Source organism: Mobula birostris, chromosome 6 (assembly GCF_030028105.1).
Source record: "Mobula birostris isolate sMobBir1 chromosome 6, sMobBir1.hap1, whole genome shotgun sequence".
Taxonomy (NCBI): Eukaryota; Metazoa; Chordata; class Chondrichthyes; order Myliobatiformes; family Myliobatidae; genus Mobula; species Mobula birostris.
The window spans coordinates 42,423,014-42,442,987 of NC_092375.1; the positions used below are offsets into that span (position 1 = coordinate 42,423,014).

General features: G+C 37.6%; 1 protein-coding gene across 1 annotated transcript in view; it reads right to left on the reverse strand.

Moving 5' to 3' along the window:
- Positions 1–724: 724 nt before the first annotated feature.
- The window catches only part of tbx15 (T-box transcription factor 15), an 88,982-nt gene continuing 69,732 nt past the window's right edge, over positions 725–19,974 (reverse strand). The window contains exons 7-8 of the mRNA XM_072262247.1: positions 7,268–7,365; positions 725–2,753 (exon numbers count right to left, since the gene is read on the reverse strand). Coding sequence (XP_072118348.1) covers positions 1,975–2,753; positions 7,268–7,365 — 877 coding nt within the window. The 3' untranslated portion in view covers positions 725–1,974. The remainder of the gene's footprint in view (positions 2,754–7,267; positions 7,366–19,974) is intronic.

The following is a 19,974-nucleotide window of genomic DNA, read 5'->3' on the forward strand; positions in this document are numbered from 1 at the left end:
GAGGCCTAAAATAGGATTTTAAAAATACCCAGATTTACAAAATAATCATTTCAAAATGCTCTGTAGATCTAATCATTTTGGTTCTGATCCAAATAGGGGAAGGATGCACAGCATCAGCTTGATGTTGCATGGGTCAGATCATTATCCTGTCTTCAGTCTGCTACAGGGAGCTGTGTATTACACTATGCCAATCCCTCTTGTTCCAATTAACGAGCATACTAATTACAGCCTGAACACTGACCATCATGTCAGTTAATGGAATTATCCTGGATATTTCACTATTTCCAACTCAAATTAACCCTTTTGGTTTTCAGTGTAACAGAATCCATAGGACCAACGAACTGCATAGCACAGAAGGAACTCATTCAGAATATATTGTGTCTCTCCAGGCTAGAGGGCAACAATCCAGCCTGATCTCTCCTTCAGCTTCTGTCCTGCAACCCTTTAGCTTATGACATTTCAAGTGTGCATCCAGGCATCTTATCTGGCTCCACTTCCTTATCAGGCACCAAGATCCTGGAGAATTAATTTTCCTTCACACTCCTTCATCTTTAATATTTGTCACTATGTCTCTTTGTTAAAATAAATTACTTCTTCGTTTCTACTAGAGCTGAGCCCCAAATAATGTCCACCTTGGATAAATAACTTCTAAGTGTTCCCTATTTCCAATTAGTTTGCTCATTCAATTCAATAATGAGAGCCTTTGTTTTAAAGGAACATTTTCACAAGCACAGTTTTATTCCCCACACATTTTAATTTGATTTACAGGAGCAGTTTACAGGGAGTTGCTTCAATACAGGCAAAATTATACAAGTTAGGGAAAGGTTCCATTGTTAGATTAGCAGATCCAAACACTCAGCACAAAAGAGTCACGACTTTCCGTACATGTAATTCGCCAAGTTCCGAGACTACTTTAGTAAGTGCTGATTCTTCTTTGGATGAACAAATGTTGTAGTACCATCCAGAGATGAGAAGATTCCGTGTGCCTTTCAGCTATTGTGTAAATCACGTCCAACTAAGGGATTCAATAGGGCAGCCGAGTACACTTTATCACCCAAAGCTTTAATCCATAGCATTTGTGCTTTGTTATTTGCGCAATACTGTGCCCATCTGGTTCAGTGCAATATTTGCAAAGTGTTCATTTAGTTCAAACAGTTGGTTAGAAGTAGAAAGGAAGAAAATCAAAGTTTCAACATCAATAGGCTTTTCCAGCACTGATTAGAAACGTTTCCATCTTTTTCCAGGAGTGCTCAAGTCCATCCATTGTCTGAATTCTCTATGATCAAGTTAGGCATTTTATTTAACGAATAATACATGTCTGTAAAATTGCAAAAAGGGAAAAATAGTTTGTTTCTTAGAAACCGAAAACAATATTCTTCTCTTCGGGGCCTAACGAGGTTACTTTGGAATGGGTTACTTGTGAAACACTACAGTTGCTGTAGAGGCCAAATGGAGATAATTCTGAACACAACAACTATGAGCTTGGCACAATAAAAGTTCAAAAATAGGATATAATACTTCAAAGAAATTCAAGCTTCTTTTACTGAAAACAAGACAAGATACACCGTCCATTATCAATGCAAATCACATTTGCCTCTGCAAGGGACAGGCATTATTCATTTTCTGGAGGTTATGCTGTTCCAGCAACAGATTTATTTATATGTTGTGTAACATATGTAAAAGGGCAAATATCCACAAATTCTAGACAATGATTGCGGCCCAATTACATTTATTTCTGTGTAGCGTATAGATAGATTAGCTAAGGATTATTATCCCAGTACACTACAGCTTCAAAGATCATTGTGTCATGGGTGTTGTAGGGCACTTAAAAGTGGGACGATTACATTTAATGTGCTCTGTAGTCAACACTTCTACTTAATTGATACCGACATCAATCCACTACGGAGACCCTAGTGCATAGTGCTGCGTGTGTATGGACAGCGCAGGTAAAGATTTTATTTTTAAATATTGCCTTTATACCATATGAACCGACATTTGTGAAGAACTCCCTGGGACAGTCCCATACTGTCTGGCGTCACAAGCGTTCTGCGGCTGCTGGGCAGGAGTGGAGGCAATCACATGCATCCCATCTATTCCTGTAGACAAGAACTGTCTCTCGCTGAAGGCCCCGTTGGGTGAAGAGGAACAGAGTAAAGTGCTTTGGGATGCATTAAGTTTCTCAGGGCTGCCGGCCAGTCTGGGTGAGGCAGGGAAGTTGTAGCCATAAATATTATATGGGTTGTGTAATGAGAAGGCATTGTAGGAGCTCTGTTGGGCATGACTGCCACTAAACATGTGAGATGAAGAGGTGTTAGAGGCAGGACTTCCTGTTTGCATGACGTACTGAAACTGGGAAGCAGTAAATGATGGCAGCTGACTGCTGTAAGCATCCATCTTGTTGTTGCTTTGTAATGAAGAAGGTGTGGGTACTGCAGAAATTAATGAAGAAGTCCTCTGCGGAACAAATGTTTCTGCTGGTGGCTGAGAAGATGCACTAGGACCTTGTAACCGGTTGTATCCACCCTCAGCTAGAGCTGGGTAACTCTGCAAGGTGGCCATGTTGCCCCGAGCACAAGCTGGATATTCAGAGAGATTGAGGTTGCAGAGCTGGCTCTCCCTGCAGCCAACATTGAAGGTGTTGGGGGTGAGGTGGAAAGCTGGCGGGGAGCAAGATGGAGACAGCAGATGGGAAGATGCTGAAGGGGATGGAGTTCCTGGGCTAGAAGTTGTTGGAGATGTTCCTGTACTACCTCCTGAAACCAAAACAGAAGTGTAGATAAATTGAGAACATGTCAAAATAATTTCCAGTTATGATGTCTTAACTCTATGGGGAAAGGTTACTGTTTTAAACTAAAACTTTGTTCATCAGTAAAAGGAACTTACTTTATGTTAAGATAAAGTAAGAACATAAAAACATAAGACAGCATGGAATGATCTTAAGTTATTTGATATATCAGTGCTCTTGGCTGAATAGACTCAGACATTTGCTTAAGCTATCTAATCTCCCAAGAGGCAGTTCTCAGTAAGTGGTTCCTGAATTTTCAAAGGCAATCAGATAAAACTCCAGCATTTTTCTCTATTCAAATATGAAAATGGTACTTTTGAGAAACCACATACTTTACACCTCTTCCTATTTTGATCCCTTCCCCTAAAATCCTCTCAGAAGGACCATTGTCTCCAATGGCAATTTATCATTCCATCTCACACCTATAAATATGCACTCTCCTTTTCAAACTAGCCCTCTTATAATTTTTAAAATGCTGTATTTAATCAATGAACTATTAAATGGTTTTCCTTAGATTGCTCCAGAGATTCACACTGCAGATAAAACACTTTTGTTTCTGATCTCTTACCTCATTCGAACTTCATATTTTAAAACCATTCTCCTCTGACCAATCCACAGCAGCTATAGTTTTATAACGTCAAAGCTGACTTATTTATTTTCTATTTTCAATTAATTGGACTGGGCTTGTGCCATTCAATTAGACCCACGTGACCAATTAACCTACTGATCAGTCAATGTAGGAGAAAACTGGGAACATCTAGAGGAAACCGACACAGTCACAGGGAGAACATACAAACTCTTTACAGACAGCAGCGGAATTGAACCCAGATCGTTGGTGCCGAAATAGTGTTAAGCCAACCACTACTGTGCCACCCCCCAAAAGAATGAGTTATTTAGTTCTGTGAAGCCATATTTCCATCCTGGAAGAAACAGCAGAAAATTGTGGGATGGAAATTGGTCTGCTTTATGTGCCTATTTTACTGGCATGTAACGAACCCAACCAGGCTCCGCTGTATTTGTAATGTAGCCATGTAAAACAGTCATTGGGTCTGTTCCACTCATATCTGAGTGGAACAGTGGAATATTTTTAGTGTCCATGTCCCCTCACTAAATCCCATATCTGAGTGGAATATCTTTAGTATCCATGTCCCCTCACTAAATCCAATATCTGAGTGGAATATCTTCAGTTTCCATGTCCCCTCACTAAAACCCACCTGCAATAAAAATGTGGGAAGCCAAGTGTGTGCTATCCATGAGTCTTCACTAGTTCTCCAGAAATGGAGGCTATCTGAAAATGAATGTAGATAGTTTCCTGCAGGCATATGTATTAGATTTGAGTTACATGAAGTCAGTAGACCTTTTTCCCATATAATCTGTCACATTGTGGAAGGTCCCTGCAATCCAGACAGCAAAGAAGTCAATCTCTTTTTAAATGCTGGCCCCTGATTTCTGCTCCCCAGCCCTCTTTGGCACAGTAACGGAGTGAGGATAACTCACTCTTTTGTTTTCAATGCCACCTCTGATTTCAATGTCCTCCTGTCTTCCGCGTAAACAGTTTGATGACGATGTTAACCAAATTCTGGAGGCAACGGCGAAGGGAGGGGTTGATAGGAAGCTGCAAGAGTGAGGTGTCTCCCAGTGGAGGTTGGTTGTAGGGGATTTGTAGCCCGTTCTTTAGTTAGAGCCTTCAGCATTTTGGGCATCGAGGGAGAGAGGAAGAGGAGAGCCATCCGCAGTACCACCGACGCAGCAGAGAGGGCCTCAAGATGGCTGTGGCTCAAAAGAGGGGAGCCATGGAGTCATAAGTAGCTAGCCATCTGGACACAAGCTGGGGACTGATCAGCCCCGGCTGGGTCACCTGGAGGAGGTTGTATGATATTGAAAGACCCGAAACACCCGATGATTCCAGGAACATCACTGAAGATGTGTCCGGAAGCATCAATAGATGTATGTACACAACAATCAAAATTGCTTAGCCATCTCATGGCTTTACAGACAAAACCATGTCTAAATGTAGAAAATGTTTTAAATGCTAGAAATCTGACATAAAAGCAGAAGATGCAGGAAACACTCAGAAGGCAGCATCTGTAGAAAGACAAACACTTTAACCTGAAAATTAAACTCTTACCCTTTCCGCAGATGCTGCCTGACCTGATGCATGTTTCCAGAATTGTTGATTTCTATAACATCTGCAAGCACTTCCTCCTAATCTTCACAATCCTTAGCCCCCTTCTGTACAAATACTACATACTTCTGAGATAAATGGCAAACATTTCCTCAAGCTATACGCAACTGCATTTTCCAATTCCTGTTTTCAATCTACAAATTACAAAGAGACTTGCAAAAAAACAATCATGCTCAAAGGTATTTTTATGGCAAATAGTGCAATAAAGTTGTGTAGATTATTTTAAGATTGAATGATTAAAAACTAAACCATTAGTTTGAACAATCCACTAAGATGCTGGGATGGAAAGGTGATAATTATCTAGTTGAGCAAAGGAGAACTAATAGACAGTATTATCGAATATTCAGAGGGTCGATGCAAAATGAAATTCTTTACCCTATACTCTAAATAAAAACTAGGCACAATTCACAAGCTGGGAGAACTGACATTTCTTTTTGTGTATCATCTCTCAGAAATCTTATGAAATAATGTACTAATAGGGGTGATTTTCAAATGCAGCTTTGTGCAATGAACCCAAGGTCTGTCCTAGGAGACCAGACTGGGAAAAGACAGAATACTGTTGGCCAGACAAAATATTATGGATTGTTAATAAAATACAGCATCTAACAGAATAAAGTAACTATGTAAGATGAACCTAAATATGAAAATAAATCAATCTGCCAACCTTGGATTAATTCCAATGCATGGTTGAGATCACAGCATTTTATTCAACTTTTGGCATTTGTACAATATTTTCCCAATGATATTTTTCAGTTTTTTTTCTATGACATCATAAAAGACTGTCTTAAGCAACAAGGATTTATTACATGAATAGAATGTGTCTGCAATTGAAAACAATGGGAAAGTGTGAGAGAAGTAAAACCATGCGTTGCTCTGGGCAGTATGAAATTGGCACACATAAGACACTCAATTGGCTTTAAACGGGACAAAAGCAAAAGCCAGATTTTGTGCCAAATAGGCCAAAGGACAAAGTAGAACATTAATAAAATGCAACTTACTTATGAATACCAAAACAATATTTCCACGTTGAATCAATTTTGATAATTTGGAGATAAAAATTGCTTTTTAATATACTATAATCAACAGTGAATCTTAGGCTCCATACAAAATAATCAAGCATACTTCCATGTTTGCAAATAACATATAGAAAATGTTATCCATTTATTGCATCATATAAGAGGAAGATAGAAATTCTTCCACCATTATTACTCATGTACTGTTGTATGGACGATGCACTTTTCTGGGGCTAAGGAAAACAGGAAATGAATGCAGTCTTATTCTTGAAAAAGATTTACATATTTTCTCTCAACTTGAGAATTGCAAAGGCTGGTGTGACAAATAATTTAAAAGAAGAAAGGGGAAAATGTCTCCATTTAAAATGAAATAAATTTAGAGATATATTTTCTAATAAGCCTGAGCTGAATATATAATTTGGAATATATTTGGTGTCTACTTGTAGATTTCTGATATCTATATCATTATATCAAAAATCTGAAACTTCGTTTTTTTTAATTTGAAGTGACACCTGATGTATACCACCAAGGCGGGATGTAATTATTGGCTCCATATTATTATTGTCTGTAACCTCGCCATTGGGATTTTGACACCACAGTCAGATGAGCCTGACGTTCAGTTATTCAATCTGCCTCTCAAACTCAGTGGCCAAAATTTTCTCAAGTCTCAAATTAGCTGAATAACACTTCCTACATTTCTGACAAAACAACAAAAAATTAGGGAAGACGTATCCTCATTCATCTCTTCAAAGCTGTTTGCTCAGCTTCAATTAGCTTCCAATTGGACAGAATTTGTTTCTGAAGTGTTTAGAGAGTAGCAGAATGTAGCCCCAACATGAAAGGGTGCTATCAACTCAGTGCACGGACAGATTGAAATGATTTGTTAAATGATGCAAGTTAATGAAACAGAATGTTTATTACCACTCTGTACTTCGAGAAGAATTTGTTATCTTGCAATCTAGAGCAAACTATTTACTCAGAAGGTCAATTATGTTTCATTGCACAAGTTATAATGTTCACTTGACAAGCATCAACCTCAGCGATTCTCAATTTACTGTACAAAATACTTGAAACTTCAGTCTCTATTATGATATGCTTTTTTCTGTCAGCAGAACAGTAAAGAATTTCATATGCAATCTGATTTCTCTAGAGAAGCAATTGGATACACAATCTAACAAGAAGCATGTTAAGGACCAGTTAGAGTAGTAATGAAAATGGCTATTACAAATTCTGTAGTCTAACAGGAAGGAAAACTAAATGGATTAAATTGTCTGGCTCATTTACCTTGCTGTTTTTGCATGTTGGTAAAATCCTCAAATGTGAGAGTCCGGACAGGAGGTCTCCAGAAGGCATATGTCTCCATGATGGCTTCTAAGCCAGTTCTGATCAAAAGAAAGCAAAGAGGAAATAAAACTGTGTATAGCTTCAACACGCACATCAATCTCCACATTGTCCTGTTTCCAGCTGGTGCATTTCTTTCTCACACTGTTCCTGTTAGATTTATGTTTCAACATTTCCCACAAAATCCAATCTTAACCTCTTAACAGGTCTATTTTCTAGTATGAAATCCCTTATTCTGGAGTTAATTCTTCTAAATTCTTAAATTGTGAAGGGAGATTGCTTAATGTTACAAGTTTCCCTTTATAATAGATTCAAAATTAAAATAATGTACAATTGGTATTCCATAACTCTTACATATTTTTCTCTCTACTTAAATCACAATCACTAAGTTTTATGAAGACATTTCTCTTGGTGTGTAATTCAGAGGTGGAACTACAGAGAGGGTATTGTTTTAATGGGTCACGCAGGTTTTCTGTCATCGGCAGACACAATGGACAGCCACCAATCAGCAAATTAAGTATTCAAAAATTAATGCTTTTATTTACTATGTATTAATTCTCAATAATGATATTGATGTACATTGGGTCTCAAGTCAGTGAAAACAATGCCTGGCTCTGGAGGTAAGCAGCGAACTGCCATGGTCAGAGACATCTAATAAAAATCTACCTTGCATCTCACTTTTTCCTCACTTCCAGCTGTCAATTGTAAATGATCCCATCATTCAGGCTGAGTATTCAACAATTCTCACAGACAATAAACCAGGAACTATTAAAAAAAAATTTAACATTTTTACAGTTGCTAAGATAACAGAGTTTGTTAATCCATAGATCATAGCTTGACATACATAAGGAAATCACCTAGGTAGGCCTCATGCAATATGCATCAATGATCTGATATACTGACATATTAGTCGTGTGAATATTCCTTAAGTTACAACAGCAAAGACTGACAGTGTCACTTTTATTACAGCCAGAACATCTGGGCCATTAAATAAAGGAAGGATCTTTTTTTTAGTAAGTGCATATTGTGCTTGTGAAACAAGGTGCAGGCAACAGCAGAAGAAAACCTAATAAACTTCAATAGCAACTAGCTAGGATGCTATAAATGCTCCAAGAGCAATAGGTTAAGTAGTCCAAAGATCTTGGCATGTCTAAAACTGCAGTTATTTTACTTTCGATTTACATAAATGTATGCGACCTGCCCAACTAGGGTGAGGAGGTAGTAGGAGGGTGGGGATGACATTGAATTCATCTTTTTTTTCCTGAAGGTTTGGGTAAGCACACTGTATCCAACAGTGGCACAACACAATGGGCTGAAGGGCCTGTTTATGTACTGTACTGATTTATTGCATGGTCTCAATGCTAAATGATAAATGGTTGGTTTCAGGACAATATTAAAACAAGAACAGAATAAGAATGCATAGTGAAGATTCTTTAAAACTAGAAGGTGTAAGAGGTGATACCAGGGCAAACTATTGGAGAGACAAGAGGGAAGGCAGAGGAAGAAGCAGCAGGATGCAAAAGAAAATGGGAGAACAAAGAATATTCTAATGTGGAAGTCAGGTTCAAGGCTAATACAATTCACTGCAGCAACGCAAATAAGATTGAAAGGGGAATGCAGAGAAGCATGAAAGGTACTTGAAAGGCAGCACGTGGATGTGGCAAAAGCAAAACTGTTTGTCATCATTCATTTAAAAGTGACAATACCTGTAGCAGCCTCATACATGTAACCAAGTCAGGTCAGAATACAGCTCGACACCTCGTTAAATATTCACGGTCAGCTTTTTTTTATTGTGGCCAGTGACAATGTCAGTCCACAAAATCTAGGACGATATTTATTCTGCAGTGCTTAATTTGATCCGTTTTACATTGGGGAGGAGGGTTTCCATCTGAACCTACATCAATATATTTATCCATCAGTGCAGGGGTAAGCGTTTCACATCATGGGGATTCCTAGTACTGGCAAGGAAATAACTTGCCAACAGTAATCCAATTACTCAGTTACATCTGTTTCATGTGTACCCTACAAAACAATTGAAGCTAGCCAGTGTAGATTACATCTGTAATCCTTCCTGGAATAGTACATCATATTTTGATCATAATTTTCACCATGGATACAGAGAGGCAGAGCAAATTTCAAGCAGCCAAGATTAATAGCAAGAGCAAAAAAATATTTAATGTGAATTCTAACTGACATGCCAGGTGATTACGGAAGCAAAATTATATGTGATAATGGAGGACTTAACCATCATTCACAATTTTTTTCCTACCAAAAACATCAACTGCTAATTGAAGAACTGAACTTCCCACAAATTCATTTCAAAGATAACACACCACACTCATAATACCCATACTCAGAATCTTAAAGCAAATCTGTGTGTAATCAAACTCAGCCTAATTTTTGCACTTTGCCAGATAAGTTTCAAAGGGTTTCTGTTTTCTCTGAGCAGCCTGCACATTTGCTAGTTTTCATTCAGCAGGTAGTTTCACTTCCATTTAATCTATTCTACTGAAGCTCTATCCAATTAGAGAAGCCATCTATCACTACTGTTCTCCAGTGTGTGTATGCTGTTAAGGCAAACACTACAGACCATATGGAATTGTAGTTGGGTTTGATTAGATGGCTGTGCTGGCTGTTCATGTACTTTGAATTCAATGTTTCTGTTGCTGACTTTGTTTTAACTACTAGAAGGTATAATATAGACAGCAATTTAGATCATCATAATTGATTTCCATGGGCTACAGGTATTTTGAAGAAATGTCATTTGGCAGAATTAAATAAATACACATAATCATAATGGAAAATCTATATCACATTGCACAAGACGGAAAGCCAAATTTACATACTGTACAAAAGGAAAACAAATTTACATAAAATTCTTGTTTTTTTTGAAAAGTATTCAAGATTGTTAAACGTCATTCTTCAACACAAGGGTAAAGTAGAAAGAAATGAAATACCATACAAAGACATATAACAAGTGACTAATTAGTTAGATGAAAAAAATAATCAGGTGCTGAACAAAACAATGTAATTATTTTAAACATTATAAAACAAGCATTCTTCATTAAATTATGCACAGGTCAAATATTTCAATAAGCTGCAATTTCATTAATATTCAGAAATACATTGACAGAATTTCCATTGGCTTATGTTGCTTTCAATGAAAACAGGGGAAATCAGCATATAATGTCAAGGAATTTAAGTATAAAATATGCTGATAATAAATTGTTTCTGTAATCTGTAACTGTAGCTTCAAAAACATTGTGCTAGAAATTGATCTTTCTCCAGAAATAAAGAAAATGGCAAGTTCCTGGGTTTTTTTCCATCAGGGTTTTAGGATCCCAAAAACTGAACTGCTGTGAATTGGCACAAACGACCATTAAGCCCTTTGTAAGATTCTAAAAAATATTACTATATTAATGAAACTGACATAATCCACAAATATTAGTAAAATTTTTGAATTTTTTTTAAATCATATCTTGTGATTTATCATAAGACACAGAAGAAGAATTAGGCTTATGCCATTCCATCATTACCGATTTATTATAATGAGTTGCACTCTGGCTAAATAAATTCCTCCTCATCTCTGTTCTAAATGGACATCCGTTGATCCTGAGACTGGGCCCTCTGGTCCTAGACTCTCCCACTACAGGAAACATCCTCTCTCCATCTGGGACTTCCAATATTCAATAAGTTTCAACGAGATCCCACTCATTCTTCGAAACTCCACTGTGTACAGACTCATCAAATGCTCCTCATATGTTAACCCTTTCATTTCTGGGATAATTCTCGTAAACATCCTCTGGACCCTCTCCAGCACATATTTTCGTACATAAAAACATATAACAAGTGACTAATTAGTTAGATGAAAAAAATAATCAGGTGCTGAACAATACAATAGAAATAAGAACAATTTAATTATTTTAAGCATAATAAAACAAGCACTAAAACTAAAACTGCTCACAATACCCCAAGTGTGTTCTGACCAATGCCTTATAAAGCCTTGGCATTACATCTTTGCTTTTATATTCTAGTTCTTTTGAAATAAATGCTACCAATGCATTTGCCTTCCTTACCACTGACTCAGCCTGCAAATTAACCTTTAGGGAATCTGGCACAAGGGCTCTCAATTCCCTTTGCATTTCTGATTTTTGAATTTTCACAACTGTTTAGAAAGCAGTCTATGCTTTTATTCCTTCTACCAATGTGCACACATACTATATTCCATCTGCCACGTCTTTGTACATTCTCCAAATGTGTCTAAATCCTTCTGCAGACTCCCTGATTTCTCAATGCTACCTGCCCCTCCACCTATCCGCGTATTATCCACAACCTCGGCCACCAAGCAATCGATTTCATCATCCACATCATGCATATAACATGAAAAGCAATCCCAACACCAATCATTGCGGAATACCACTAATAACGGCAGCTAACCAGAAAAGGCCCCTTTATGCCCACTCTTTGCCTCCTGAAAGTCAGCCAATCTCCTATCTATGCTAATGTAACGCTCAGCTATATTGGCTCGTACTTATGTAGGGGATATTTATCCCGGTTGCGTAGGTTGCTGTGCAATGCTACCTGGTTCGACCTCAAACATCAAACATCAGCCAGCACACAATGTACACTTTACAGATTATACTTTATAAATCTTACTGGGACTATGAGATTAATAGATATACAATATAAAAGAAAAAGAAAAAGGTGCCAGACTTAACAAAGTTCAATTGCTTCGTGCACACAGTTGGAGCTCAAATACCCGGAGTATTCTTTCTTCACCCTGCGATCCACTCCAACCCCCTCGACGCGCAGCTCAGGATCACCCACAGTGATCGACCAGAGTGCTCCCAGCACGTCTGTCTTACTCCCGGTCTCTCCTCCAAAAGCCCGCCAAAAACACTGTTTCTCAGCCATATGAGACAGAATATCACCCAAAAAAAAATAACATGGACACCCATTGGTTCATTCCCTCCTTATCATTAGTGATAACCCAAACAAGCTGCTAGCTGCTAGAAAAAGAATCACTGTCTTAGCAGTTAACATCACAGAGAAACCATTTTAATTATAACATAACAGAGAAGCCATTTTGATTAACATACGCAGTAACATGAAAGAAGGGACCCTTTATACTAGTATATTTCCTATAGTACCATGGGCTCTTATCTTTTTAAACAGTCTCATGTGCAGTGCCTTGTCAAAGGCCTTCTAAAAATCCTAATAAGCAACATCCACTAACTCTCCTTTGTGTATACTGCTTGTTATTTCATCAAAGAATTCCAGCAGATTTGTTGGACAAGATTTCCCCTTAAGGAAACCATGGAGTCTTTGGTCTACTTCATCAAGCGCCTCCAAGTACCTCGAAATCTCATCCTTGATAATGGACTCCAACATCTTCCCAAACAATTAAGTCAGGCTAACTGGCCTATAATTTCCTTTCTTCTGCCTCCCTCCCTTCACAAAGAGTGAAGTGACACTTACAAATTTCCAGTCCTTCAGAACTATTGCAGAATCTATTGATTTATTAAATATCATTACTAATGCCTCCACAATTTCTTCAGCCACCTTCTTCAGAACCCTGGCGTTTAGTCCATCTGGTCCGGGTGACGTACTGACCTTCAACCTTCTCAGCTCCCCAAGCATTTTCTCCTTAGTAATAGCAACTGTACTCACTTCCACCCCCTGACACTCCCGAATTTCTGGCATACTGCTTGTGTCTTCCATGGTGAAGACTGACACAAAATACTTAAGGTTGTCCACCATTTCTTTGTCCCTCATAACTACCTCTTCAATGTCATTTTCCAGTTAAAGAATGGCAGGATATTAACTAGTCCCTATTGAAAGGGATAACCAAAAAATTAAACTGATATACAGCATTGACTTTGGATGACAGCTCTCTGTGTCTACTTACCTCCAGTACTAGTAAAGGTGCAATGAGCTCAGGACCTAGGTCATTAATTTAATGAGCCATACTGTTTCTACTTGCTTATTCCATTTGTCAGAATTGCAAAGGCTCCACATTTATGATTCTTCAAGCCAGTATTAAACCCATGTTCAGCAACACTGTCAGTGTAATGCCTGTTCTGTGCATCTCCCATGAAATAATCAGACTCCTAATCAGAAACAAAAGTGTGGAGGAACGGAAAATGGGAGTTCTTCCTCCTTGCTTTAGCACTACAATCAAATATAATTTTGGATGCATTTATACTCCAGCCTTACCATCAAAGAACAACTGGCATCACAAACAGCACAAATTGACAACCTCCAAACTGATGGGATTCCTGAGACGACTTATTTGGTATCTGGGATTTGTTAGCTCAATGCAGTTGAGACTCTGGACGAGCACAAATGAGCAAACAGAACCACCAACCTGCTAATCTGCTGGATGTTTGAGTAGTGTGTTCATCTTCCAACTCTAAAATTTAAACCCAGTTCAATTTGCAGTCCAGAAGTGCAGCGTGTAGAAATTCCAGCTCGAAACTGAAGCAGCATAACCAACTCAGACAAGCAGTGCCTCAAAATCCCATCTTCACTTTTGTCGCAACTTTGCTTCTTTTCGTTAGTTTTTTATACCTCTTTCTGCATAAAATCTACTCTTTTTCCCTACTTGGTGTAAATCGTTTCGTATGTTGTAGAAGAACAACAAAAGATTTTGGCAATTTTGGCAGTTTAATCGCTTCCACATGCATCCTGTATGTTAGGGAATTCTCTTTCTGCTTCCATCCTCAAATATTTTGGATTTGAGAAAAGCTAGAGTTTTTTTTATTAAATGTGTTTTAATGTAATTCATTTCAACCCAGGCATTCACATTTTATGTTTGCTTTCTGCATGTGGTATGTTATTTCTGTCTGTGCATCAACTGTCGTGCTGCGATTGGTACAAATGAGCTGGGCTCTAGGGAGGAACCCAGTACAAGCCTGAAACAATGTGGGTTGGAAGATTCAGTTCAATTCTACAACACAAACCTGTTTTTTCCCCCCAGTTATGTTGATGTAATTAAGTCAGTGAAACACGTATTCAGGAAAGTCAGTCACATTGCAAGGTTTCAATTCCCAAACTCCTTAAACTATTGATCATCAGAATCAGGTTTAATATCACTGGCATATGTCATGAAATTTGTTGTGATTTGGCAGAGGGGAAAAAAGGGAAAAAATAATGAGGTAGTGTACATGGGTTCATTGTCCGTTCAGAAATCTGATGGTGGAGGGGAAGAAGCTGTTCCTAAAACATTGAGTTAAACTGGATCTTTACTTCATTGCAATGACATTTCCTGTTTAATGTCAAATCAACTACTACATATCTGGGAATCTCTTGCATAGTTTTTTTAGTGTTTAGTTTTCTGAGTCAACCAAATAATTTGTTATCATTTTTAAATGCATTATTTAAAGTTTTGCTTATATTGTAGTAGAACTGACAACAATCAGATCTCCAATGTTTAATCTCAGAAATCCTGAAGGTGTTGTCAGGAACTGATCCTCCAAAGATCGTATTCTGTGATTGTTTTCCGTGTCATAATGAAATGAACTCAATGAACTGACAGATATTTCACCTCTTTGAAAACTGGTCCTGCTGTGTTTTAAAACAAACCAGAAATGTTAGCTTTGTTCTACAAGTTGAGAGTTAGGTTAATGTTATTGAATCCTATATTAATACTTAGCAAGAATCTAGTCCTAAAATACTTTTGTACCTGAATTGTAATTTCATTACTGGAATACAGTATTTAAAATAATAATTAAATATAAATATCAAGTTTAACCCTGTTTCAACCATTTGTTTTAGCCCTTGTCAAGAACTTAAAACATCAGCTCAGATTTGACTATCTCCGTCCTGATTTGCTGTCATAAAAAGCTTTCAATATGATTGATAGCTTGACAACACCATGACCACTGGAGTCCAGTGATCCATGAAGTTTCTGTCTGATACCATTTAACATCAGAAAATGTGAAGCCTGCACTAAGGAAACCACTAAATCCTTCTTTGAGATCAGTGATAAGCATGGTTGATTTGATCCTGGCCTAGGCTAATAAACACCTCATATTTTAATATATTTGATGTCTTCAAATTTTAAAGCAGAAACACTTTGCTTTTCTAACTATTTTAATGTCAGTTAGAAAAGTAATGTATTTCTGCTGTCAAATTTGGTTTATTAACCTTGAATTTGATTTCTTGTCAGCTAATCACACCTTGCCTCCCAAGCCTCTACTCTCCTCCCCCATTGCCCTGCGATCTTCTTTCCTTCAAGTGTTTTATTCTGTCCTTCCTCATTCTTCCTCTCAAAACGCAGCACTCTGTATTTCCATGCACAAATTTCAGCTGCCCGTGTCCTCTTGAATGCTATGGATGGTCTCCTCATTTGCTCAGGACAGTGTGGAAATTGATATAACAACAACAACAGCACGAGGAGGCATTTTGATTAATATATCCCCAGGCAGAGAACGGGGGGATTTAGACCATGTGCAGGCAGACTGTTTCAATTAAAATTGGCATGGCTGGCACAGATGTTGTGGGCTGAAGGGCCTGTTCCTGTGCTGTACTTATCCACGTAGTAGCTGCACATCAGTCAATACGTGTGGCATGATTTTACTGTCAATTTTTCCTTCTATAGCTTACAGCTGATGAGAGGAGACTGACTGGGCAGTAATTTCTGGTTCATCACACATCTGCCAAGCCATTTTAAGTAAAATTAAATTACAGTCATTCCAAAGGAGAAAAGACTGAGTATACCTTATTCCTTTCTTGTTGAAGAATGTCAGGATGAAGAACTAACAAACAATAAATCCTATCTCACAATCAACTCATATTGACAAAGACAGATAGGAAAATAATCTACAGATTAACATCAAAACATAATTTGCGAATTATAATTCAATTAAGTATATATTGTGGGCTTTCCATCATGGGCTGCTTATCAGATTATCAATGAATTGTATCAATATAAATCAACTCCACTTGGTGCAAGTACATTTCTAGAGACCCAGTTAACTTCTTCCATCTAAATGGATGATAGCTATCCATCAAAAAACCCCTCAAAAACTGACAGAATTCATTAATAACAATGAGAACTAGTTCTCAAAATCCATCTTTCAAGATCTGAATGGAAAATAAATGCTATCTTTAAGAGGTGGAAACAGCACAACTATTCAAATAGAAAAATAAAATCACAAAAGAACAAACAGTGGAAAATTTGGTCAAATCATTCTTAACAATGTGTTCAAGCATCTTTAAGAGACTACAGTTATTAAATTGAAAGGAGGAAAACCCTGCCAACCATGGAGAGAAGGCTAGAAAATCTGATCAACTTGATCGGTGTTACAAATTGGGTTTAAATGTCAAAGTGGGCCTGGTAACTTATTCAACAGTAATTGCAGTTTACTTTGGAAGTGTTAGCTTATTCATAATATTACGTTAAGAATTTCTTCTTTTCGTGCATCATGTTTCCTAGTTTAGTCAAGTACCCAGTACTATTTGATATCAGAGTGAAAACTGTAAACAACAAACATTTATCCAATGATGGAAAAAATGCTAAATGAATTTGTACTGACTACAGTTCTGGCTTCAGTGATTATTGAAAATAGATACAGTAATGACTGGGACCAATATCCTAAAAAAAAAGATGGATTCTGAATGGAAAAAAAAAATTACCAAGTATTAAACTTTGATTTATGTATTGTCAAAAATTTTCTCTTCTGAAAAGGAAATTGAAAACTGAAATATTTTCAGAATGTTTTAAATTAATACAGTAGATATTGCAAATTATCCAAAACCTGAAAACCTTTATTTATCTGTTTTAGACATGACATATTTTACACGGGTACCATTTCTCCAAAGATTATTGAATGTCAAACTTGCTACTTCCTCTTTTTCCTGGATGGTTTAGTAATGTCCATACAATCCCCTGAATAAATCTCTGAGTGTGGGCCTACCACTTTGTAAGGACAGCGATGTAGTCACAGCCTCCTCTCTCACCCAAACCAGTGAGTAATATTGATCTCTTATGTTCCAACCAGGTGTACAGCCAACAGTGCATAGATTTTAATGATGACAGAGAAAGACATTCAAGTTTTCATTTTAATTCCTGTAGCATCAAAGGAAATAATATTGTAAACAAATGTGAATGCGGTCACTTGGAATGTGGAGTACCATCAGGTGTAAGGAACATCTGATTGCTACCAGATTAATACTAGCTTGTACAGCAGAAATATACTGTACATATCAATTACTAAGCATTTAAAGATATGAAGCAGCTAAGTCATTCCTTCAGATGTCTATCTATGGCTAGAAATACATTCCGGTACAGTCGGTACTGGTTATTTCAAATAGCTTTCAGCACATTAAAATCCATTCTAACAGCAGATTAGAAACAGCTTTTATCACAATCTGTCATGACAGCACTATGGGCAGGACATTTTCAAATTCATAAGAATCATTAAAAACTGCTGCACAATTTTCTTTTAGAACTGTTTGCACAATCTTCACATATACTTGCAATCCCCTGGGACATCTGGCTCTATATTTTGTAACTATATTAGAAACTACTTTCAGTCCAACATGAACTTTGCAGTATTTTCAATATACTAGTAATTTTAAAAAGATGGGAATTTTATTTAGCCCATCAGAAAATTCAAAATTACAACATGGAGCTGGAAATTCAATTTCAAAGTTCAATCATCGCAAAATCAAACGCAAATGCTGGGAGTGCGCAACAGGTCAGGCAGCATCCACTGAAAAGAAACAATTCACATTTCACGTTGGTGATCTTTCATCAGAGTTCCACCTCTTGGCAGGAAAAAGACGAGAGAAGAGTCCAGTGCAAAGCATAGTACGTTCCACATGGCTCACAAGTTGCCAGCACAGCTTACACTCATAGGAGTCTGAGTTAGAAGAGAAATTATTCAGTGCAAGAATGAGATCAGGCAGGATATGAAAGAGGGTGTTGGTGAAGGAAACGGCGCGTATCTCCATTAGTGCAGATACTCCATAACTGTGGTTGTATGTGGGCTGAGACTAAATGAGAGGAGAAGATATAGTCAAGGTAGGATAAAATTAACATCCTGGACCAAGTAGAAGTGGGAACAATGTGGCAATACTGCATATAAATCTGTAGACAGAAATGGGCTGTGTGCGCTTGGGGAACTGAGGCTGGGAAGAGCGAGGAGAAATATCCAGAGAACATGGCTTTCTGAGCAATAATAATCTGGTGTGATGGGACAGAGATGCGAGGTATCAGAATGTTGACAAGTTCCCTGAAAAGTGGACAACAACAAAGACATCCACCCTTGTCAACAGGTTTGATGACGCTGGTGGTACTGGTCTTTAATGAGCAGTGGGCAGAAAATTTAGATGAGGTTAGATGAGAAGGAGTGAGATTTAACAATGAATAAAGAGGGTGGTTAAGAGGCAAGGAAGAGGTAGACAGGTGGATTATAAACTGGTAAATTTTAAATTGGTCAATTCTAGTCACATGTACTGAGGCACAGTACAAAAACTTGTCTAGTAAACCATCAATACTGATCCATTCATTACAATGGTGCATTAAGGTAGCACAAGGTAAAACAATAACAGCGTGCAGAGTAATGTGTTATGGAACAGAAAAGGTGCAGGCAGACAGTAAATTGCAAAGTCACATCGAAGTAGATTGGGAGGTCAAGAGTTCATCTTGTCATACTAGGGAATCCTTCAGTAATCTTATAACAGCAGGGTTGAAGCTGAAATTGAGACTGGAGGTGCATGCTTTCAGGCAAAGAAACAGACATGAAAGTGAAGTCAATGGAAGACTTTTCCATCACACTGGGTTTAAATTCATTGAGATGTGGACTTGAAAATGATGCTGAACTCTGATGAAAGGTCATAAACCTGGAATGTTAACTTTCCCCTACCTGATCTCACGAGTATTCCCAGCATATTCTGTTTTTGTTTCAGGCAGCCAGCTTCTGCAGTACATTCCTCATAGATTTTAGTCATTGTGTCCCTTGTTTATAAAAACAAGGATCATGATATCACAAGATTAACTTCTTTCATGTTCACAATGAACTTTAAAACTAAGCTCAACAGTGGAACTGTGACCCTTCATTTTTTTTGCTATTATGATCAGTGTATTTGTTCAAAAATGTAACGATATCAACAAGGACATGAGGTATTGATGTATCCAAAAGTGCAATGAAATAGGTTTAATACATAAACACACATGGTCCTAAAATTTTTATTAACCTGGCATCTCATCTAATTATGTAAACGCACCACCTTTCCAAGGAACTAATCTCATACTGCTCAGCGTTACACTGGCTGCAGTATGAAGCCAACTGTGATATAGGCATTTATTTCATAATTTTATTGAGAAATGTGGGATTTCAGGTGATCTGCTGCCCTTACTCTGAAAATCTACCAACATAATATTTTCAAACCAAATCCAAGTCCTTAATAACAACAAACTAAATGGCATAGGAAGTGGAGGGAGTCAGTCTGACATCACTTTTAGTTTTAACCCCACTTGAAATGTTAATCCAATGAGGAACCAGTCTTGATTTGCAAAGCATTCATATGACCCTTCCAGGTAATTTGCAAAAGTACCTAAAATTAGCTTTAATAACTTAAGCCACTGGGAGAGAGTACTTGTCTGTATTCCTGCGTGCCACTTTCTGTAGACAAGACCACCA